At 31.4% G+C, this 24,273-nt stretch overlaps 1 protein-coding gene across 1 annotated transcript; it reads right to left on the reverse strand.

The window, feature by feature from the left end:
• Positions 1-1,224: 1,224 nt before the first annotated feature.
• Positions 1,225-24,176, reverse strand: LOC124373119 (suppressor of lurcher protein 1-like; the record flags this gene model as incomplete). The annotated part of the gene is given in 5 exon segments (XM_046831511.1): positions 1,225-4,203; positions 5,384-5,665; positions 12,765-12,980; positions 20,350-20,540; positions 23,983-24,176. Coding segments are annotated over 5 exon segments (921 nt in total), but the record flags the coding sequence as incomplete, so codon positions are not given.
• Positions 24,177-24,273: the final 97 nt, after the last annotated feature.

Consider the following 24,273-nt stretch of genomic DNA (forward strand, 5'->3'; position numbering starts at 1 on the left):
TCAACGATTTGAAAGTCTGTGATTCCGGTTAAGTGTGCCAAGTAGATTGTTTAAGTTTACAACCAAGCACGAAGACATGTCTTTATAATTATTGGCAACGGAAAAAATATAAGAACATGGTGTATTTGTCATTTATTTGGTACTTTTTAAGAAGCAAACGCTTATATTTCGCTATACATTAACTTAAAATAAAATTATGACTTGGCCCTCTTCCAGATATAATATCTGAAGTGTAGCAAATATCCTTGGTAACATACCTTTACAGAGACAAACTTTAAATGTAGAAAATGTTTATATTTTAAGGCCTTTCTAATTATGTACAATACAACAGAGGTGGCTATTTTTTTTTAGATTGGGGCTGTGAAGTATTTCAACATTCTAGATATGTTTTAAATGTGTAAATTTTGGGGTAGGGTGGCATTTGATGATATTTTTCGATAAGCCGTCTCATTAGTTTTGAATAAAAATATCGTCTCTACATTTTTGCAGTTAGTTGCAATAAATTTACCTACAAAACCCCTGCTTTTTAACGTTTTGGTGTACGCTGTACATAAGCGGCAAGATAGGTTCAAACTTTTTGCATCAAAATAATCAGTGAAGAAATACCTTTAAAATGAGGTATAGCTCAACATAACTTTACATTTGAAAATTTTCCAAAAACCACCTCTATCCCCCAAAAACTACCCTTTTGGGGAGTTTTTATAGATTTCAAAATAATTTCTTTCTCCAAATTCTTTGGGGTGGAAATAGGGCGGCTTAAGTTGTTACGATTAATTTACCTCATTTGGTTTGGCCGCTATGCATACTTTACGGGTGGTCTGCCTCACCCTGTAGATAATGTTTCGTCGTTACGAATGTTAAAGAGACATAACAGGCTATTTGGCACTTAATTTTGATTTACTAAACTAAATGTTACCCTTGTAATATAATGGAGTCTGGTACTTTATTTAAGCATTCATGCTTGAGAGTACCATAGATCAACCTGAATCCTGTATCACGTTTTTCAAGTGTAGGAGCATTTCTGGAGCGAAATGAACTATATTTCCAAGGCCACAGCTAACTTTGCTTTGTTAGCCCGATTGAAAAACAAATACACATGTTTTTTAAAACCTAGTCTGGTCAAAAAAGCGTTGTACTTCAATCTCTTCTTCACAACTTTTCAAATCCTCTATAAACTACGCTAGATAATATGAAGCTTAAGGATTCAAAATAAAACTCTTCATCTTTCATATTTCTAAAAAAATGTATTGGTTTGTCATACAGCTGGTATACCTGTTTGTCTAATTTACAATTGATACACCTGATGGACAGTAATTATACATGCATGGTGTAATCTTGCAAAACAATATTTACTCATACCACATTTTCTTCGTTTTAAAATTGACTCTTGTCATTGACATTTACAACTAATATAAGGTAAAATAATACCTGTAATGGTTGACAGTATTGAAACACATGTAAATTTTGCGATTTTAAAAACAAATAATTAAATTTAAAAAATGAGAATAACGAATTAGTTACGTTTTTAAGTATTAAATCGAATGTTTGAAAAATTTTAAATTATATTTTTTCACGTTAATAGTTTAAAATATGAAATTTGATACTTCGGACACTCTCTTACTTTATATAGCTGAATTTAATGGTTTTTAATACATCTTAATAATTAATAAAGTCCCTACCAGACTGTACAGTTAAAATATGGATGGTATACCCCGCAACAGATTGAGGGATTGAATAATTTTTGTGTAAAACTTGTTTGATTCAATTTAAAGAATTCCAGTTACATGTAATAAATTCGTGAAAGCAGTGTTTTTAAGAGGAATAGTTTTGAATTGTTGATACCTAAGTAAGATTTCAAATGAACAAAATCACCTAATAACAATCTCAGTTTTACTACGATTTCAAGTTATGTACATATTATATTAGATTTAATTGGTAATTTTACGAAATTCCTTCAAAATATCATTCTGAAAATTTTAACAAACTAATATATTTATTTAAAAAAAGGTGTTCAATACTGTCTATTATTCCCACAAGGGCTGGTTAAACAACAACGCAATACAATAAACCTTGGAGCTGTTATCAAATCAACAATACACAACGTACCTTATAACTCTGACATTATAACATTTTATAGAGCGAATACCTATCACAAAATCAATCAAGAAAATACCTTTCCAATTATTTACATAACAAATCAAGGAAGACTACGTAAAGCACGAATTAAACACTAATAGTAATCGTAGTGACCTAGTAGAGTTAAGTACTTATATAATTCTGTACAAAACTAGACTGTAGTCATAGGCCTACTTTCGAAAATTGTTCATCTATATAATTAGTTTTGCCGTAATTGTTTCAGTATAAAACATACAATAGATTATTTATATTCTAACTTATGATAAATATTCGTAACACGTCATACAGTTAACAATCTTGACTTAAATCCTATGCGAGCTCGAAGATCTACAATCATTCCTGTGCATCCTACCAGAGTTCATGGCGAACAACGCTAATGCTGAGCTGATATTAATAGAGCAAAAGAACTGATAAATTGTTGGGATTTTATTGTAGCGAGCAAAGTTGTCAAGGGCTAATGAAAAAATTTGTAATGTACACAGCAGTAACGGTAATTCTAAAACGGAAAAAGAATGATTTTATTCTGTAAATTTCATCCCGTATTTCATAGCTACCAAATGTACTTTCATGATTAATAAAAAATGCTATTTAAAAAGAAAATGCTGGAAGAAATAAATGAAATCACAGGTAACAAAGGGAATCTTCTATCTTGGCATTATTTTGATAACTACTCATAAATGCCAATGAAACATTTTTTAATGCGTGCATTGTTAGATTTAGTCTTTTTTAAAGGATATTATTTGAATAAATAATATTAGTTTTTATAGTAAATGGCTATATTTTTTTATTATGAATTTTATAAAAACTAAATTACATCATCATGGATCATCATTTTTTATCTTCATGTAAAATTGTTAGCCTAATAACACTATGATATAGTTGTATGTAGTTGAATTATACGAGGATTAGAAAGTGATTGTGCTGTTAGTGAATAGGAACTTTTTCTTTCAGTCGTTAATTGAAATATTTTTAGCTGTCAACAGAAGGTTATACATGAAAGTGTTTACTAGTGAGTGCGTATATTCAATGTAAAATTATTTAAATTTGTGGTTTGAAATATTAAAAAAAATATATCTAAAAAACAATGAAACATCGATCAATAGGTCCTAAAATTAATATTCATTGCAGTGTTTATATCAGTTAACACTAATGCAACTAAGCTTGTTAGGAGTTACCTCTAAAACAAAAGCTATCAGCTTGTAAACGGTAAAAGTTTGTATATTTATACGCTATGTAAAAGGCTGCCACACGATATTCCAGAATTTGTGATGTAAAAGAAGAAAACAAGTCACCCTAAAACTCTGCTTTAAAACGAATTCAATCTGTCTGGGTGCTACTTATAATAAAAGCATTTCATAATGTTTTGTGTTTTTTAAGAAATCCTTACAATACAGAGTTTATAGACTGAAAAGTGTTACTTATTCATTTTTTTATGTAAGACTGATTAATTTTCTCTTAATTGCATGCCGTGTTCTGTCGAAAATTTCAAAGGGTCATAGTAAATGAATAAACAATATCATACTAATAATTTAGCCATTGTAAGGACACATGTTCAAGAAGGTTTTGTGCATAAAGTACCAGTTCCATTTCAGAATTAAATACCATAGGTTTATAATAAATTTACTGGTGAGCTAAAACACAAAATACTGTAGGTAAAAGCGATGAGATTTCATGCCACAATCGTAAATGAAAAATGTTAGAGTATATTACTCCCTACTTGAAGGTTAGGTATTTTTGAATATTAAACAATATAAACATGGTTGTAATTACCATATTGTTACAATTTTAGAATGTTTTAATTCTGAAATGAAAATTTCGATTACCAATAAACAGGAAACCATTTACCTACGAGACTGTGTCATTCCTAAAACCCGTGATATAAAACCCAATCACACATTTTGAGCTAGCACTATATAAACACCCGTGTCCATTCTGATTTTTATATCTTGTGACATGCACACTATATAAGTATCTGTCTCTAGCCACTGGACGATGATAGTCGACGCGAAGAAGGTCAATGCGAGGAAGGTCAGCGGAGAAGCACCAGGAACCACGCCAACCACCAGACTGTAACATAGGATCATGCTATGACAAATGATTTGTTAAGTATGAAGTTAGAAGAAGACGCTAGTACTTTAGTTACATAAAATTGTAGTTAATACCGTGGCAAACTTTATTATCTTTATTAAGGATCCGGCTGTTCTTCCTAAAGTAGTATCGTTGTCTGTCCCTCCGTCTGTCCTTTTGTGTAATAACTCTTGATAGAAACGGACATACAGACCAATTAAATATTGGTACAGTTAATTATTGTATAATTAATATAAAGTACCAAATATAAACTGTAAACATAAATAAAAATTATATTCATAAAGATTCGTAGATTTTATTTAAACACTTTCATTATTATTACAGTAAATCAATAATCATAGTTTTAAAGTGTTAAGCTAGTTACTTTATCGACATCTGACGAAAAACGAGTTAAATGATAGGTAAAAAACGTTGTATCTAAAGTTCTTTATTTGAATTGAGTTATTTAACTATGCTCAGTTATGTTCTGTCTTGTAATGGAGATAATATTTGAATGAGAACTGAATTTCTAACTCTCTATCCTATCTTGTATAACTGAAACGTTAATTACCTTCAATGATTTTTTCCCTTCTAGTTTTGAGTGTAAAAACTTTCTTTCCCTTTTAAACAAACCCTTTAGGTTAATTTTTTTCCATCTAAGTACAAAAAACCCATGAAACAAATCAATAAGGTATTGCATCTGGTATTAGAATGGGCTTATTGGCTGTTGCATGATTTAGAAAATGACATTGATGCCTGGCACCGTATATTGCCTGGCACTTTACCCAGGTTAAGTGTTAGAGAGGGCTTCTTAGCCCTAACTTCGCCTGGTAAAATAAGACATTCTTTACTTTTTTTTTTTATATATTTTATCGTGTATTTTGATGTCCGATATTTGTAACTGGATAGAGTACTGTAATTTAAAACACTACTGGGGTATGTTTATTATCTAAAAAACTTATTGGTCTATATAATTCAGAGCTAGAGTTTTGATTATAGTCCCAGAGAAGGTAAGTTTTACACAACTGTGTTTTGTAACTCGTGTATCATTTCAATAATAGTTAATATTTTAATGATTTTCTATATCTTGCAAATAATAATAGTCTTCAATATTCTGCATTAGCGCCTGAACTGAAAAAATACTATGGATAGGATAGCTGTATACCTAACCCTAACATACCCTGTAGCGTGTGGCGGAGGGAACCTCCCGTCATCAGTGTGGGCCGCACCGTATGTGCCGTATCCACGTCATCGATGAACTGATAACTGGCGTTGAAGCCGGTACCGTCCAGGCGGTCGTTAGACCAGAACGTCACTCGGAAGAACCTCCGGTCAGACTCAATCTCGAAGTCCTTGAGTTGTCCGCAGTGCCTTGAGTACTTCCGGTCGCGTGCCATGAAGTTGGAGAACTCCACGTAGTCGCTGGCGGAAGTCGCTTCACATCTGGAACATTATGTATCGGCTGTTAGGGACAAACTTTTATGGTCAGTGAAACAATTTAAGAAACACGAGCTATGGAACTACCGTGTGATTAAAATTAGTAAATAGTATGTTCATGATTAAAAATAAATATGTAAACGATAATTTGTTCCTATATTAGATTAAGTATTGTCATCAATGCATGCTGTAAACTCTAGATAGAACGGTGTAGTCCACATACTAAGCGAAAAATAAAAACTCTACTATATAAAAAATTTTTATTTTCCATTGTCCAACATGAAGTTTTTACATATTTACAATTTTCGCAAATACTATTTCATACATTATACAAAGCTTTCAATTTCGATTATACTTTGGGCCGTTTGAACAAGCTGAGGCGTTTAAATTAATGAATAATTAAAGATATAAATAATATATTTATATAAGGTAATAACAAAACAAATTATAAATTTTATTTCAGAGATTTTACATTTTAAAAGTAACTAAAAACATACAAGTCTACTATTGGAATTTTTATTAAAGTCTTTTATATAGTAATATATCAGTATAAATATTTTACTATACATTAAATTAATTATTTATTTTACAAGTAAATTATAATAATACAATTATTAAAATAAAAGAATTTAAATTTAGTGTCTGGCAAATTTACTTTTGAACGTTAATGTAGCGTGTTGAGCTCAAATAAGTTAAAAATTGTAATTGCGAAGTAAATAAACGAAATTATTCAAACATTCATTTAGACCATAAAACATGCGTCATTTGGAAAATGAGTCATCACACGAAATATCAGCTTACGAATTAGAAGGTAAAGTTGATTAAATACATATTAGAGAAATGTGTAAAGTTAAGCAAACATTGTGAGCAAGAGTCAAGACCGAGTGATACGTTTAATATGAAAATATATCCCTATTTTCATATTTTTTTTAAGTAAGTACTTTTGTGTCACAGAACAAAGCATCACGCTTGCTCCCTCTGTAGCCGCTAGGGGCTGGTCTGTTTTGACCATTTTAATGTCAATCAGGGTGTTAAGCAATAAAAGTATTAGAAAATAAATATATTACTAACTTTCTTGATTAAATATACAGGGTATTCACAAAAGGGGGTCACAAGCCTCGGTGGCTCCCGGCTAAAAAGCACAAGCCTCGGCTAAAAATTTCTAGTTTAGCCGCTAGCCGACATTCTGCAGTTTTATAAAAAATTATTATCTCTAAAATTAGTTATGATATAGTAATAAAATTAGGCACATACGCTTAGAAAAAATACTGTGTTAAAATGTTAAAAAAAACAAAAAACAAAATGCTAGTACCATAAGAAATCCAGTTACCAAGTATCCGTTAGTAAATAAAATTGCTCAAAAAATTTAAATGGAGGCTTGAACAAGCAGAGGGCAGTAAATGTTTTATCTTTTCATAAGAATTTGCTTCATTACATCTGTTTAAAATTTACAAGATACGAACTCTTTTGACACTATTATAAGAATTTCATCGATACTTTTTCCAATGAAATCCGTTAATACACAAGCAAAAATGACTACTTCAAAAGTACTCTTGCACATGACAGGAGCAACAAAAAACTGACAGCACTCAAATGTGAAATGCTAGGCTAATATTTGGTATTTCGTGAAAAAGTGCTGTTGGAATTGATGTAAAAAAAAAAAAAAAATTGTGTTATAGAAAATTGCTATAACTATGTAAAACATCTGATGCCCATCAAAAGACAAAATGCTTCTCCTGGCTTGTGCAAGCTTACATATAAAGTGGTAGTGCTCGCTTATTTATTGAAGCATTTCGTTGAAAAAAGTACCGTTGGAATTGTAATACTATTCTTCAAATATTTATTTTACTTTAAATATTAACTATAAAGGTATTTTTGTTATTTCACTTATAACCTTTTCAACAGAAGTCATTTAGCTAATATAAAAAAAAAAAATATTTTTTAACTTTTCCCCTTTTCTATAAACACATATAAGCCAAATTTGGTTTCTAAAACTTAACTTGTATTAAGGAAAATATTGTTGTACAAAATAAAAAGTGGCAGGTAGCGGCTAAACGAAACAATTCCCAACCTATCTTAATATGAAATTTATGTTATGTTATGTTACACCCTTTTGTAAACACCCTGTGTATACAATTTGTGATCATGTTGGTTTTGGATTTTAGGTGTCATGATCGGCGAAAAAAAACACCTCAAAGAAATTCCGTCATCACAGTAATATCTTTAATGTTAAAATTTGTCCTTACTTAACTTATATTATTGTAGTAGTAGTGGGGCTGTTATTGAACGTGAAGTGTTTGGTATTAATAACAAAACTGAAACACGAGTTATTGTGTATGAGTATTTATTAAACAAGCAAGATTTTTAATGCTAACTAGAAACTCCTTATTGTATAGTGTCTGATAATCTTTAGTGTTTGAAATGTATAAAAGATAATTTGGAATATATATATATATGTATATATATATATATATATTATATATACTGACAGCTTATGCATTAGTATATATGAGAATTAGCCTACTTTAAAAAACAGCTATACAAAATTTAGCATAATGTTTTGTAGGTTTATAACAGTAATGTGATACCAAGCTTAAAATAATTTCTACTGTTAATGGAATACAAAGAATACAATATAAGATAATACCCCTTTTAGTATTAGAGGCCTGTGACAGAAATTAAAACAGTATCTACTTTCTCAATTACTATACAATTTATAGACTCTATCTTGTTTCATAACAGACTTAAAACCCCGCCTGCCGTCATGACTTGTTCTCTTCTTATGGGTACGAGTAAAATGACCTAGTAACTCACCAATAAGTGACAGGCGTACATATAATTAAGAGTATGTCCTTTAAATTTATACTTAACTCAAGAAGAGACAGAATTTTCAGTTATGAACTAATAAATAATTTAATATACTATTCATGTAAATCGATATGTTACAAAACTACTCTAAACAACCTGAACTACATTCAGCACAACCCAACAGTTATTGCATTTGCTAAGTTCACAAATGGAATAAATCTTTTTCACAGAATCAAATTGTATCAAGACTCAAGATGGTGACTATTAATTAGCCATCATGGTGAAATACACTGCTTTAATACTACCTTTGCTTGCAGATTGAATACACCAGAAGTTAGTTTAGACTACTTCCACCATATAGGTATTTAGGTATCACGTATATACTTTCCACAGACTATAGGCAAAGAAATACCATTTTTAGTCCATCCATCTTTGAAACTGTAGGTAGAATAAAACAACTCTGAGCATGTAGGTTATAAATGTATATTTTGCAACATTAAACTTTATAGGGAGGGGTGAGGGAAACGTTCTGCCACTAATTACACCATACACCGTGGAGCTAAGAAACACACTTTCCAGAACACGTTCCAAGTTGGCTACCGTGGAACAGTAATTTGTCTGCAGTATTGTGAAATTAGTAAAGGTGTGATATTCGTTTGGGTGCGGTGTACCTGATAGCATTCAATATAAATACTACAATGTATTTAATACAATTTGAATTGAAGTCCTATAATTCTGAATAATTATTTAACATTAGGATTGTTTATATTGGGGTTTTTAACTATAAAACAGAATGAAATGTACTCAAGCATCAATGTTTTGTTCCGCCCAATGTAAGGGTTGCTTTATATCAAGGAAGCCGAGATGCTGACCCAAATACAACAACAATACGATGTTATCGCCCCACTCCCAGTTTCTGCTATTTATGTCAGCTTCCAAGCGTTGGATCCACAGCTATAGATATCTTCAATTTCAATATCCACCATTGTACTTGTTTTGGCGGGTATGCACCGCTTATAATTAGAAGTATAATACATATAGGTTTTCTTTTACTATTACTATTTATAGATCAAAATTTCTAATAACATGATTAATTAGCATAATTACACAGTTGAGACACTAAATGAAATGAAAAATAATATAAATTCTTTAAAATCAACCTTTAAGTCTAATCGTAATAATAGATGCGTAGGTCTTATGCCATGATATAAAACTAATAACAACATTGTTAATTATGTCAAATTAGTTTAATGGTGTAATTATTCAGATTCTTTTAATTATATTGCTTTTTGTATACATAAACTGTAAGTACCTAATTGGAAACTCTATCATTTTATAGGACCAAATTTTTAAAAACTGAGCAATAAATATAGAAATTGATACAACAAATATGATTTGCGCACTTTTTAGCTAGATGAATACCTATTAAAATTGTTTCACAATATTAAACTCCCAAAAGGAATCTTAATCGATTTACTTGTTATAGCTTAAACTATGTTGTTTTACTGACTTTATTTTATTTACAGAGAGAGATTTTTATGGTTTAGATGCATACTATTTTATTCAAAAAGTCATGTTTAGTGTCTTGTAATTTTTTTATGTTGCACTAAATCAATTTCACTATAGGTGTCTGCGTCATCATAAGCCAAGCATCTATTTAAGTATAGTTTACCTTCAGTAGAGTTCAACAAGACTTATAATATTGGGATTATTTAAAACCAGTCACAAAGCGGTTAGTATATACCAGAAAATTATTTTTCTCTAGTGGCAAACAATTCCTGCACCTGTGTTTGCACCAGTCCTGTTTAAATGTTTACCTCCCTGGGCCTTTGTCCACAATGTTTCAGCACTCTCAGAGTTTCTAAAAAAAAATATACCTCATATGCTTTGACCTGATAAATATACTTTATTCTTGTATTAAAATGACTTAATAGATGTACTAAAATAGTTGAGATAAGGACTAACATGAACTTTATCTTGAAACAAAATGCAACGTTGTGATTTATAATAAACAAAGAAGAAACACTTTTTAGAATTAAATCAAAACTTGGAGCGGGACAGTTACTTGTCAAGGGTGGAGATTGTTGTTGCTGTTACAGGGGATGAATGGGTATTATCTAACCTGAAATGATTTACGCTCGTCAACTTCAGAAACTTAATATTGCTCTAAATTTGTTTTGAGTTGCAGCCAAATGGGAAATTCAGACTCTTTGCCAAGACATGAATTCCTGAAATAGTTATGATTTGTTATATATTCACAATGTATGAAGAAAACATCTTAAGTTTGAACATTTCATAAAGAATGTATTATACTACGTATTTTAAAATAGAACGTTGTACGAAGCGTAACGATTACGCCAAACATTGAAAATAATTAGGAAAAAATATTTATGTCGATCAAGTCTAGTGCATCATAGATTCCAAATAGTCCTACATTTAGTTTAAGTACACCGTATAGTAATTAATATAAGTTAATGAAGGTAACTAAGGTACCTGAAGATGAATTCCCAGAATTAGAAATGTACATTTTACGAAAATAAAAAAGTTTAAAAAGTGTTAAAAAGGTTTACATATTTATCAAACACTTTTTGAGGCTACATCTCTAATAGGAGGAAATATTGATTTCAATCAAATTTAAAGGTGTTTTTAGCATTTGTGATTCATGCAAGATCAGATATGAGTATTAGTTCTCTAGAATGGGCATGGTAGTGTCTAAAACGACCTATAAATAGTTATCGTGCGTAATCAAAACAAGAGCACCCTTTACAGCTTCGCTTACTGGTTTATGATGGAGTTTTAGGCGAAGATACGGCAAAGTCTAGTGAATAATAGATTCTAAATAGTCCGAAATTTAGTTTAAGTACAACGTGTAGTAATAATTAATATAAGTTAATTAAACAACCATTTTTTCTGGCGATCAATTCGGCATTAGAAAGGCTATGTCAACAATAGACGTGGTGGCGAGTGACGTCGAAATGGTTATAGAGGGATTTTTCTAAAGCATTCGAGTGTGTACAACACTACAAACTGCTCGAAAAAGTAGAATTATATGGTATTAGAAGTGAGGCTCAGCTTATCTCTAAACCAGCGAACACAAATGGGTAAAATCGCAATTAGACTCTCTAAATCCATCTCACCTGAGCTTTGGGATCCATTAGGAATCAATTTTATTCTAAGTCTGATTTAAAAAAATCTATTTCAAAGACATAGGATCATCAATGCTACAGGGGAGAATCGTATAGTACGTTGCTGGAAAAAAATTGAAATCTTTACTGGGACAGGAAATTTTGTAGAAATAAACAGTTCTGATTTTCAACACTGTTAATTCCATCGAATTTCCCAAAATCAATTGATGACCTGATTTTTGCATTAGAGTCAAGAGGTCCAAATAACAGATCGTTTACCTTATTGGATTACACTATTTATAGTGAAGTTGATCGTTCAAAATTTTAATAAACCTTCCTGGATAGAGATTCATAATCCAAACTGTCCTCGGGTATTTATGTTTGAGGTCTTTACCTGAATACCGCTCTATTGACTTTCTAAAGACGGTGTATTATTGCTCTATTTATGCTCATATAACTTACAGTTTATGTTTGTAGGGAGCAAGAACAAACTACTAATCTTCAGAGGTTTTAAATTCAAATAAAAGGAGTTTAGGTAATCGCAATATTAAAGTTCAGAGAAAATGAGGGATTCAAAAGGCCGACACTACAGACTCTGTTAAGGCTCTATATTTTAGAGACATTGTTCTGTATCTGTAAAGGTACAATGACAAGCAGTTGAGACATACATAAGTACGAAACGCTTGGCAGATATGTCTACCGGACTGGGAGACACAGAACGGAGGTTTACGAAACACGTGCTTAGGCATTAACTCACATTATAATCAAATGGGCTGATTCAATAACAATTTCCACAACGCCCAAGGTATCAAAATCTTGTTTAGAAAGCTGTTTAGTGTCTTACGAATTTTACAGAGTTGACGAGTTTATAAAATACGACTGATGACCGCATAGTTAGCAGAATGAAGTGGGAAAATTAACATGAATAAAATATGTATGATAGTCAATAGTGTATGTTTGACTGAGGTTTCAATATAGTGTGACTGTTTGACATAATTTGGTAATACTGAAGATTTATAAAAACGTAATTATTCTAGCAGATAAAAAAATTATTTTAATTTTCCTGTATGGTAATATGCACCATATTTTTTGATACAAATTATAATGTATTACTGAACATAGCTTCAAAACATTAGCTCAATAATAAATAATTGGATAAATAAACAGTTACCGTTGGTTAAGTATACTTACGGAAGAACCCTTCGACGTCGAAGTAGTGGAAGTGAAGACGCACCCTCTGGTTGGTGTCGCCGTGGAAGAAGTAATGGCACTCGGTGTCCCGGGGGTAGAACCCAGGGAAGTTGGGAGAGGAGAAGGTACCATTGGGTGAGCCCTGGGGCCCGGTGCTGTTGAACATGAAGGCACAGGGCAGGGCGTCGTGCTGTACCCCCGTCATGACACCGAAGTCTGGAACAGAAAGGGTTAGCTATAATTATTGACTCTTGGTAATCAGCAGGAGTAATCTGAGGACGAGGTGCCGTTGGGCGAGTTCTGGGATAAGTGCTAATATACATGAAAGCATGAGCAGATGTATATTTACTAGGCCTCTTCATGATTTAAACTTGGGTTTTGTAGCATTTGAAATCTTTATCACTTATCTCTATCTTTATCACTTTATTTTAGATCCATGTGACAGCTGAGTATACAGCTGTAGCTTTTTTGATCTTTTACGTGTAAGAAACTAAAAAATTTCCATTGGTCCAAAAAGCACCATTTTCGCTGCATCTAGATGGACAGAATATTATGGATGGATCAGGTTTAGTTTAGGGGATGACTACTGTAGAGATTCAGGAATAATGGATTTGGGACATTACTATTATTCATTTCTCCTTAATAGAAGGAGACCCCAGTTCTATGCCAGCCTCTCAGGTCAAAGTGGGCAGGAGTGGCAAACTCTTAAGTCTAGACAAGCAACAACCTTTAACAGCTAGAAAGCCCCACTAACTATAATAATCATTCCCTATAATAGACTAACCCTATTAATTTAATCTTGGTTCCCTCATATATTTACGGTAGTGATTTTCACTCACGGATCTATAACACATCTATAAAACAGCCCAGTTATAAGTAACACATCAGTTTTCGCTTTAACTAGTGTAGATTCAACTGGAAAGTATAAATCAAATGTAAGCGAAAATTATAATCTAGATGCAACTAACATAACCATTGATGAGAACCTGTAATGGAAATTACGAGATACTAGGGCATTTATTTACCTGACAGCGTATTTGATCAGCATTTCATAACGACTGATGATAATAGTGGTAATCTACACATTAAGCTGTACAAGACACAGAGCATAGACATCCTTAAGTGTCTGTTGTATTCGATATACCTGTAAAATATTATATAGACCCAGATGAAATTTTTGCGCGAAATAATTTTATACTTTTTAATATTGTGAAAATGTAATGTAAGTTACTCAGAACTTACTTCCAATAAATAAGTGTCCACGCTAAATCATCAATCATCAATGCGTAAGACCTGAATTCAACCGGTCATCAAGATTTTTTTGTGGGCAGAGAAGCAGATGGATATTCAACTATATCCATTGTTTGAACTTTGAATGTTGAGTTTAGCTCCTGTTTCCGGCATATCTCCATTGTTCACGATGTTCAATTTGCCAATATTTACTTTGTACTTATATAGTGTTTACTCAGGTCCCTTTACGACAGAGAACTATCACTGTTGACTTTACCTTCTGACTGATCTAATATTTCACATTCTGCCTGTGTCTTGATTTGATTTGATTTGATTTTGATTTGACCTTTGTAGTGTATACTCTGGTCTCTACAAGAAATAGAATTATCTCTTATGACTTTACGTGTCTGGATCAATATCTGCTCTTGATAATGTGTTAAATTCTTTGTTACAAAACTACTAAACTGGATATTTCACCACCCATTTAAGTTTGCATTTGAACCAAACTACAACACACTTTATATCAATTTAGAATACACTTTGATGCAGTAAATTCATATATGTATCTCGATAGTGTTCAATTTATCACAGATGTATGTTCCAAAAACGTTTTTAAAAATCAAATCAAATGTAAATAGAGAATGTTGGTAAATACTTCCAGGATGATTCTTCACTGTCAATTATACATTTAATTGAACGCTGTTTTACAGCCATACAACTTGTCAAAGGGATCCGAATTAAATTTCGCTTAATCGATATCTAGAACCCTGGAGACTTGAATCTGAAATATTGAACAAATAATTGACATTTATTAGTTGACTGACTGTGTCAAATGAACTTAGAGCTAAACGTGTAAAGCTGCGTGATATTATTTCAAAAGATATCTCTTGATATTATATACTTTTCCAATTTTAAACCCTTATCTACTGCATTGGCATTCCATTTTGTATAGAGAATAGTTTTTTTTCAAGTTTACGAGTATCAAGAACCTGTACTTTTACAGGTGAAAATGGGCTATTGGTTCTTGGATTATTAGTTTTTGTAAAATTATCGTTTTGATTATATAAAACAACAGAATTTGTTATTTAAAGACGTAAATACAAGGCAAAAAAACTTGTATATTCATGAATATACATGTATAGCATTTTGATTTCAAGATCATTTAAAACCCTCGTTATTCATATCTACAAAAAGAAACGTTCAGAAAGCGAATTGCAAAAATAAAAAGGGGAAATTTGTCCCAGATTATGCTGAAAACTCTACGTGGTTCATTACTTACAAAAAGCCACTGTGAACTCTTACAGAGAACTTAGTTTATCTTTAAACTTTTGAAAAAAATAAAACGGTAAGAAGTGTTCTGTTTATGTTTATACAGTTGTATATTATTCTGCCATAACATTTCATCGTTTACATAACATAGCGTAGATACAAATTGGGAGCAATAGAAATTATTAGTTATCTAATGGCGTCTTTATAAGTTGTGGGTTAAATATGTGTTCTTTGCAGAGTTATACTTCTAGAGTAGAGTAATACCATATATATTTAATTGTATAAATTACATTTTAATTCATTCGCAATAAACACGCCAGAAATCCTGAAAATTTAAACCAGAATATGGTATTTCCAAATTAAATGTGTCACAAGTGTCTAAATCAGGGCTTGTTATAAACTGAGATAACGCACTGTCAACATAAACCTCCATTGTAAGGGATAATAGGGTGCTATATATCCTACAGGTATAACGTATCCCTAAGATCTTGTTACATTGGACATCATTGTATGTCCTAACTAACTAATTGGATGTTATGTTGACCTTGCGACTGCCGTTGTATTACAAGGCCGCTGTTTGTAGTCTCTAATTGTTTTCCGCTAACAATGCAACAAATATTTTAAATGTTGAAATAATACAATTTACATAATGAGGTTTGGTTAGTATACGATCTCTAGGCTTATACGTTTTATTAAATTGACAAAGTTTCTGTAGTAGGCAGTATAATAGATGCTATCAAAAATTGTATGAAAAGCGAACTAAAGGATGCAGTTTAGATGAAACTAGAAAGTAGACTACAAGAAACAAATGTTACTTGGTAACCAACAGAAACATATAAGGGAAGAATATGTTTACCACACATCATGTAGTCACACACTGATATTATTGGATTTCCCTCCTACTCTGTAATATTACAGGCAATAAGTCCGTTATTACAGTCTGTGCCGAACATGATATACTGCAATACTTAACCTCAGGCCATAGTATTACGGTCCTTTGTGGAGTAGCTTACTCAAATAATCTGATCTTTGTTATAGCTAGACTTTGTATGTGACAATAAACTGGTATATATGTGTTGTTTGAATAGTACGCAATTATACTCGAAATTTTGTATTACACATAATCTTAAATAAAATTCTATATTTGTTTACTTCAAACAAAAAAAGTTTGAAGCAAGTGTACAGAGTATGAGGATATCTAGTAATATTGATGCATATTTTAAACCATAACTTTTGGTTCACTAGCTATTAAATGCAGGTACATTTTCCTAATAAATCATAAGACAGATATGTTAAGAACTATTGGCACTGGAACATTTGGTTTCTGAAAGCCTCTATACCTTACACTAACTCTGAAATACTCTAAGCACTCGATCTCTAGTTATCGCATGTCTTTGTCTACCCCGATCCTGAATACTCCTAAGCCTAGGAGTTTTTTCTTAAAGGAAATTTTAATATTAGATAGAGATTTAGGCTCTCAATCCAACTTAAAATTTTAAAATTGTTTGTGTTCCTTAATTCAAATGAAGGTATTACAGTTGAAAGACTGAAATTGATTTTGTAGTATTTATATGGGTTAACTAAATTAATTATTATAAAAGAGAGTTGAAGTTGATTTTTTTATAAACGTAATAGTGACCGTTTTTTTACAAGAGTGTTGCTATTGAATGGAATATTCATATTTTTAGGTGCTATATAATAAGTTTTAACCTAGAAGAACTTCATAAATTAAATAATTTTTCTAAATATTGAATAATTAAATATTCTAATAAGATTAGTTACAAAATTTATTCAAATCTCTCGGATATTCCGTATTGTTTACCGATGTGTTTCTGCCAGATTAATACCGTGGTATCAAAAATAGAACTTTTTTAGTTTATTCACTATTCAATATTTAATGGTTCGATAACTGAATACTTAAACATTTTTGTGGAATGAAAAGAAATTTAACTAATTAAATTATTCAACTATATTTCCAGAACATCTTGAAAAGACTAGCGTAATGATAAGAACTATATTTCTTTACCTGTATCGCCTTAATACTTAAGTATTTAGAAACAGCATATGATAATTTTAATATGTCTGAATATGTTTTATATATAAATATATATATATATATATATATATATATATATTTATTATTTATTTATTTATGTTACATTTGTAGTATAAAAATATTATTGGCGAATTATAAATAAATTTCACTTTAATTTCGAAACACGAGCTCTTTCTCAGGCAATGGTTTCGGTGATTATCGAAAAAAACATTATGTCTTTGTCTAACCTTGCAATTGCAAGAGGTAATAACATTCTGAAACCTAATTAAGTATGAAACATAAAATTTGTAGAGACAAACTTGTTTGTATATAATAGTATATACCTAATAGTCATATGAAATTATCTTATAATTGTAATATTATTATATAAATTTGGTGCTTGAACAAAAAAGACATTTGTTTTATGTTTTATCCTATTTATCAATTTAATTGAATTAATACAAAAATTGGTGACACGTGGCATTTGGATCGCAAATTTATTTAACATTTTTTACACACACACACACACACACACGCACGCACGCTCGCACGCACGCTCGCTCGCGCACACACACACACACACACACACACACAAAAGATATTTGTTACACAGTATTAAGGAAAACGCCCAAAACAAAGATATTTATTCAAATACATAAAATATTTACTTATCATTTATCATATTAAAAGAAACAAGTTACAGATTAAGATACCTATCGGAAAAAGGAATGATAAAATATCTTGAATAATTTGTAATACCTCGTTCACTGCACCAGCTTTAATATAAATGTTTGGCTGCCTTACACAGCAACACCTAACAAAGACGCTGAGAGGATTCTTGTGTTCCTTGTATTATATTAGGTAAGGAGGTGCATCACAGATACTTTGCTTAAGTTGATATTCACACGTTTGAATCATTATTTACATAAAAAACTTCCACAAATAAGTTTATAATGTATTTATTTTTAAGAAATTTAAACAAAGTTTATTACAAATAAAAATTTATTTTTTTCATATTTTAGCTTTATAAAATAAGTAAATAATATATTCACGATATTCTTGGCAATTGTATACTAACTCTAATACGACACATATATTAGCGACACATATAAAGGATAAAAATTATTTATAATGATCCTCCAGAAACGTCTCAATGAAGAGGTTTATAACTCGAATTAAACCATTGGTTTACTTGCTAAACAAACCTGAATATTGAACGTGTCAGTAAAGAAGAAGCATATAACTGGAGCCCATATTTAAGAATGGTTGTCTACTATGTTACCTGAATATAATGTTTTTTATGCCTATATATGATAAATAAATAAAATATTCTTATCAACTCGTCCTTACATCGTATACCATGGAGAGCTATTTTGACAAATCCACATTTGTTTACGGCGCAAAATTTCGTATTGCAAACTTCGAGATTTTAGTGTTCAATAGCTTTAAGCTGATTTTCAATGACAATGAGATTAGAAAGAACATGACGAGCAAAAGTAACTGATGACATTTATTTCCCTTCCAATATTCAGTCAGACATCAATAACGATCAGCATGTTCGTGGAATGAGTCTGGCCTTGAATATTTGTAGCTTAAGGCTGAAACTCATGTCATCAATAAAATGTGAATCGTGATTTAAATACTAAAAAGCGTTAAAGTAACGTGAAAGTTAAAGTACCATTATTGAGAAAAGACCTGTGAAAGATTTATTTAATTAAATAAACTCATTAACTTTTAAAGATCATATATAAAATTCTTGTGTAACCATGTTAGTTACCTTACTCCTCCGAAACGGCTTTACCGATTTTTACTAAATTATAAATGCATATTTAGCAGGTCTGAGAATCGGCTACTATCCACTTTATAACCCGAAGTGTTCCTAGTGTTACTAGCAGTTGACCACGCAATTGTGGTAATTCCAATAACAATCAAGTTAATTAATCAGGGTGTACTCCCCCCTTACATGCATGGCCTGATTTACTTGTACCACCGGTAGAAAACATGTCAAATTTGATGTGATAAACGGAATACAAACACTCAGTAGCTGCTATGTAGCACCAAAGTATCAGCATTGTGCATATTTATCACGGATATTATTATTATTATTCATCTCTAGGGATGTATACAAGTTTTAATCAAGCTAACGAATATCGTGATAGTTGTAATAGGTAAAACGGAAGTTAACTTTCAATCATTCAATGCCCTAATACAGGCGTTGATAGAGCAAGATAGTTCATTTACGGGCTTTTTGACACAAATAATGGTTAGAGGTGTAAACTGTTAAGTCTTAATACAAGATACATGAGCATAAACGTTTCAAATTTGTGAGCTTCATTACTTATTCTGTGTATTCCGGAGTCATCCCTTAGCGAAACCAACTTAATTTGAGAGGATTGATGAAATACTTGATTATAGCTAACGAATCATCATAAATCCCTTTTATAAATGCACACAGTCTTCGAAAGTGTGCTACGGTTAAACTGTCAATAAAACTTTTATAAATATATGTTAATAAATTACATAGTATAATATTTTGTATCATAATTTTAAGATGCTTTTTATGTTTCATCGAGCAAAATACAATTAGATTTTTGGAAAAAGATAAAAGATAGGTGGTAAAATTATATTTAAAACTAATTTTGGGTCACTAAATAGAGCGTAATTTAACAGACAGGAAAATAATATGCTGCAATACTCTTTAAAGTTAATATAAACTATAGTACTGTTAATCGTTCCATGATACTTCTCGATTTAGTACAAAAAAATAAATCCGCCATATAATTATAAAAAATTATCAGAAAGATTGAGTGCGTTAGCAAATAAGGCATCGCCTAGCCAGCGGTACCACAAGAAGTATTGTAAGTGACAGTGTATATATTTAATATATTATAGTTTTTTTTATCTAGTATGGAATAAAGAGCACTCTTAGCTCTTGATAATATTGTATCCCCATTGTAAACAATACAATGGAAGATAATACTCGTAATTTAGTACCTCCTGGTAGAATTATTATTTATACTAAATTTAAAAATACTAGTATTTATCACTCACTCTCAGTGAAGGTGTAGGTGGCTCTGAATCCCCGGGCGTATCTAGAGGAGTAGATACCCCGGAACTCCAGCATCAGTCTGGGACCGTTGCTCATGAGAGGTTTGGGCACCATGGAGCCACAGAAGTTGTCTATCTTCTCCATCCGCCCCTCTATCAGTACGTACGCCATTAGAGAATCTATGCTCTCACATCTGCAACATGGCATATTCTTATTCATCATACTTCTTCGTCCACCCCTATCAGTAAGTTTTCTTTACTCTTGAATTTACACTATTGCATATTCATAGCACTTATTTTTTTAACTCAACAACAGAAAAAACAATATATGAAAAAGTAAAAAATAATTTGTTATTTAGTTATAAAATTCATTGCATAGATATTGGTCTAAACTGGCTTACACAAGAAGGGCTCTGTATTTTTTCTATCGGGATTTCAGGATTGTGGAAGCTTTCCAGTTTTAAAGACTTGTTAACTAAATAGCTTATTGTTTCAAATGCATAGTGACCAAGGGCTTTGATCATATCAATACTTATTGCATCAACATCAACCCTCTTAGAGAGGATTTCATTCATGGCCAATTTTATTTCGTCCTCAGAAGCACTATTAAACACGGATTAATTTATATTATGGACTAGTTTGTTTGTACTGTAACCCATGTCTAAGTCCTTATCCCCTTCATAAAATTCCCCATGTTTGCAAATTACTCATTTATATAACTGTTTTTCAGATCATTTAGGAGCTCATTGTGTCAACTGGAAACAACATCGCCCTAGTGTATACATATACGAAACCTTTAAAATTTTCTGAAAAATTGGATAGCTTATTTTTAATATAAGATTTCTGTACGATCCATACTTCTTCATACGTTATATTTTTCCCAGTAATAATCCTATTGTAATTTTCGGTATTTGGTATTAACTTGTTTATCTGTTTACTTAAAAACTCCATTTCTACTTTTCGCCATACAGCTTTTTTTACTACTGTTGCAGTTTTTCAGATATTGGCCTCTTGTTTGAAGTTATTATTAAGTCATTATTTGTATTTACATCATCAGTTCATTCAAACTGTTTATTTGTCTTCTGATACTATTTATACAATTTAATCAAATTAAAACTTAGAGTAACCTCTTAAGTAATGTAACAAATACGACTTTTATGCCCTTTTTAATGTTTTGTTAACTTTTAATGTCTTACAAAATAATTTTTACTATATAAAATGATATATTTGTATGAATAAATCGCACAAAGTGCATGTATCCTGTACTGTACAATATATACAGTATTAAAAATAAAACGATAACCTTTTAAAGAATATACTAAGTAAATAACAATAATTAACAAAACAGCTAGAGCTAGTAATGTATTTATTAAGGAAATGTACTAAATAATCCCAATAACTTTGTTATTTCACCAAGAAACAGATCAAAGTATAGAATAAAACTCGTAAAAACTGTGTTACACAAAACTGTGTAATTCAAGTGCACAGAAAAGGGGATTGATGTTGGATTAAATGAATTTTCATTCACAAAAGTACAAAGTAAAATCAACCGGAAAAGACCGGATTATAACCCATTCAACAGTAAATTGTTAAAAGTGTCTCCGCCAACTTCAATAAATTTTGCTGCTCGTTTAAGGATGGCTCTGGTTGCTTTTCGTAGTTCAACATGGCTTTCCTTTAACTGCGTTCAAGCTTCATTACTACGTCTATTTAGCGCCTCACGGGGAATTAATTAGATTTCGAATACTTTATCCTGCATCCATCTCTATACGCAAATATCCAACAGCGTATGATCTGGGGACGTAGGTGGCCAGTGTATATTAGCTCCACGACTAGTCCATTTATTTGTAAACTGTCAACTCAAGTAGGTGGAAACAATATATAAAAAAACTTGCAATGTGCCATCATGTTGGAAGTACAGCTGGCGTCACATTGCAAAAAGGAACATCTTCAAACAATATCGATAATTCTTCCTGTAGAAAGATTTCTGACCTACAAAGCGCTCTTGAAAAAAAAAACGGTTAAATCAGCTAATCATGAATGATACCCACTATATGGTTATGCTGAGGCTACTGTTAAACCTCACGTTTAATTGTTGCATGAGGGTGAATGTTGGGTTCGTGAATTGGTGATACCACCGCGAGTGTACTGTGACTCATCGATAAATAACATATACTTAAAAAGTCGACGATAAGTGTTAATTATGTTAAAGAAATAATGTTTAACAGCACATATGTGTAATGTGTTTCTGTTTGTAATTATGTTTTAGGTTAGTATTTACCTGAATAAGAGATAAGATTGCAAATGTCGAAACGTAGTGTTCCTGATGTTTATGTTTCTCTCAACGATGGCAAATGTCCGGAAACATCCTGTTTCCTTCACAAGCCTTCCATCGTTAAAAATAAACTTCAAACAAAGAATACTCCAATCATTTAATAATCACTACGGCAAAGCAATACACGGGCTGAACCTCACTTACAACAGACAGAACAATACGCATATGGAATAAACCTCAGGTGTTAGCTTTAAAAATTATTAAAATTATACAATTAAAATTATTTAATTGTTGATGAGCTTCTTATTGTACAGCCAACTTACGATCAGATTGCAGATCTCGAAACGTAGTGTTCATTTCATCATTTATTAGTCACTACAGCAAAGCAATACTTAAACTCACTTACTACAGACAGAACAATACCCATATGGAATAAAATTTAAAAATTATTTAAATTATACAGTTCAAAATATATCATTGTTAATCAGCTTCTTATTGTACTGCCAACTTATGAAATTAAAATATCCTGCAAAGCATCATTCTGTTTTGGAATCAAATTAATTCAAACCGTACAGTATGTCAGTATTACCTGAATGCACCGTTACACTATGATATAATTATTCATAACAAAAATAAAATTTACAACTTCTTAGTAGAAATTGTGGCGCATAAATTTTGTCGTGTCGTACTGTTATGAATAAAAATACATTTACTCAAATATCTATTCTCTATATGTATAACTTGATTTACAACGTTTTGTTTGCAACATAATTTTCTACAAGTTTAAATAAAAAATTCTGTTTCTGCGAGGAATAACAAAGTTATTGTTGCCCAAGGATGAACAAACATCAGTTTTTACTCCATTTATGTATTTGACCCTGGTTTTGCACTAAAATTACTTAAGTTTCAGTACTGGGCCCTGGTTCAAGTTATCAGGTCAACAAAAATACAAACTAATAAATTTACCCCTATGCCTTACTCGAATTTCAGGCAGACGTCATTTTACTCGGTGAACTGTAATTTCGAAGAAATCTATCGCTAGCGGTAACTCACTAACAAAGCAATTTGGGACTCATGTTTGTATAAAACTTTTTTTCATGATTTTTACGTGTAGAAGGGGCTACCGCAGTTTCGGCATATCTTCGTGAATCACCCTATATAAGAAGATATTTTTTAAGTATAATCAGTGTATATTCTATATAAATCATATAGTAGCCTACATATTATAAGGTCTCAAAGCAAAAAGAACAATACAGATCACTAAGTACTAGTTATAAAATATAATTAGTGATAACAATAAAAATGTTTAAGGTCTGCAAAATGGAGGGATTAAATTATAACAAAGAATAATTTATACTCACTCCTTGGAGTCATCAGTAGGGTGGTAGAGGTTGAAGTCTGTGAAAACGATCTGCACCCTTTCCTTCCCCCTTCCTTGGAAGTCGTAGCGACAGTGACTTCGGGGCGCGTAAGGATTGGGAAACGAGGGCGAACTGACAGTTCCGTTCTTCATTGAGTCACTGTTGATGATGACGTCACAGCTGGAAGCTGAAACAGACAGTTACATGTTCTGGTTAAATATGCTATATTTTTTAACCATAAATCTTATGTGTACCTCTAGTCATCTAGCCGACATGAAGAATTAGGTAACT

This window comes from Homalodisca vitripennis, unplaced genomic scaffold, assembly GCF_021130785.1.
Source record: "Homalodisca vitripennis isolate AUS2020 unplaced genomic scaffold, UT_GWSS_2.1 ScUCBcl_4858;HRSCAF=11280, whole genome shotgun sequence".
Taxonomy (NCBI): Eukaryota; Metazoa; Arthropoda; class Insecta; order Hemiptera; family Cicadellidae; genus Homalodisca; species Homalodisca vitripennis.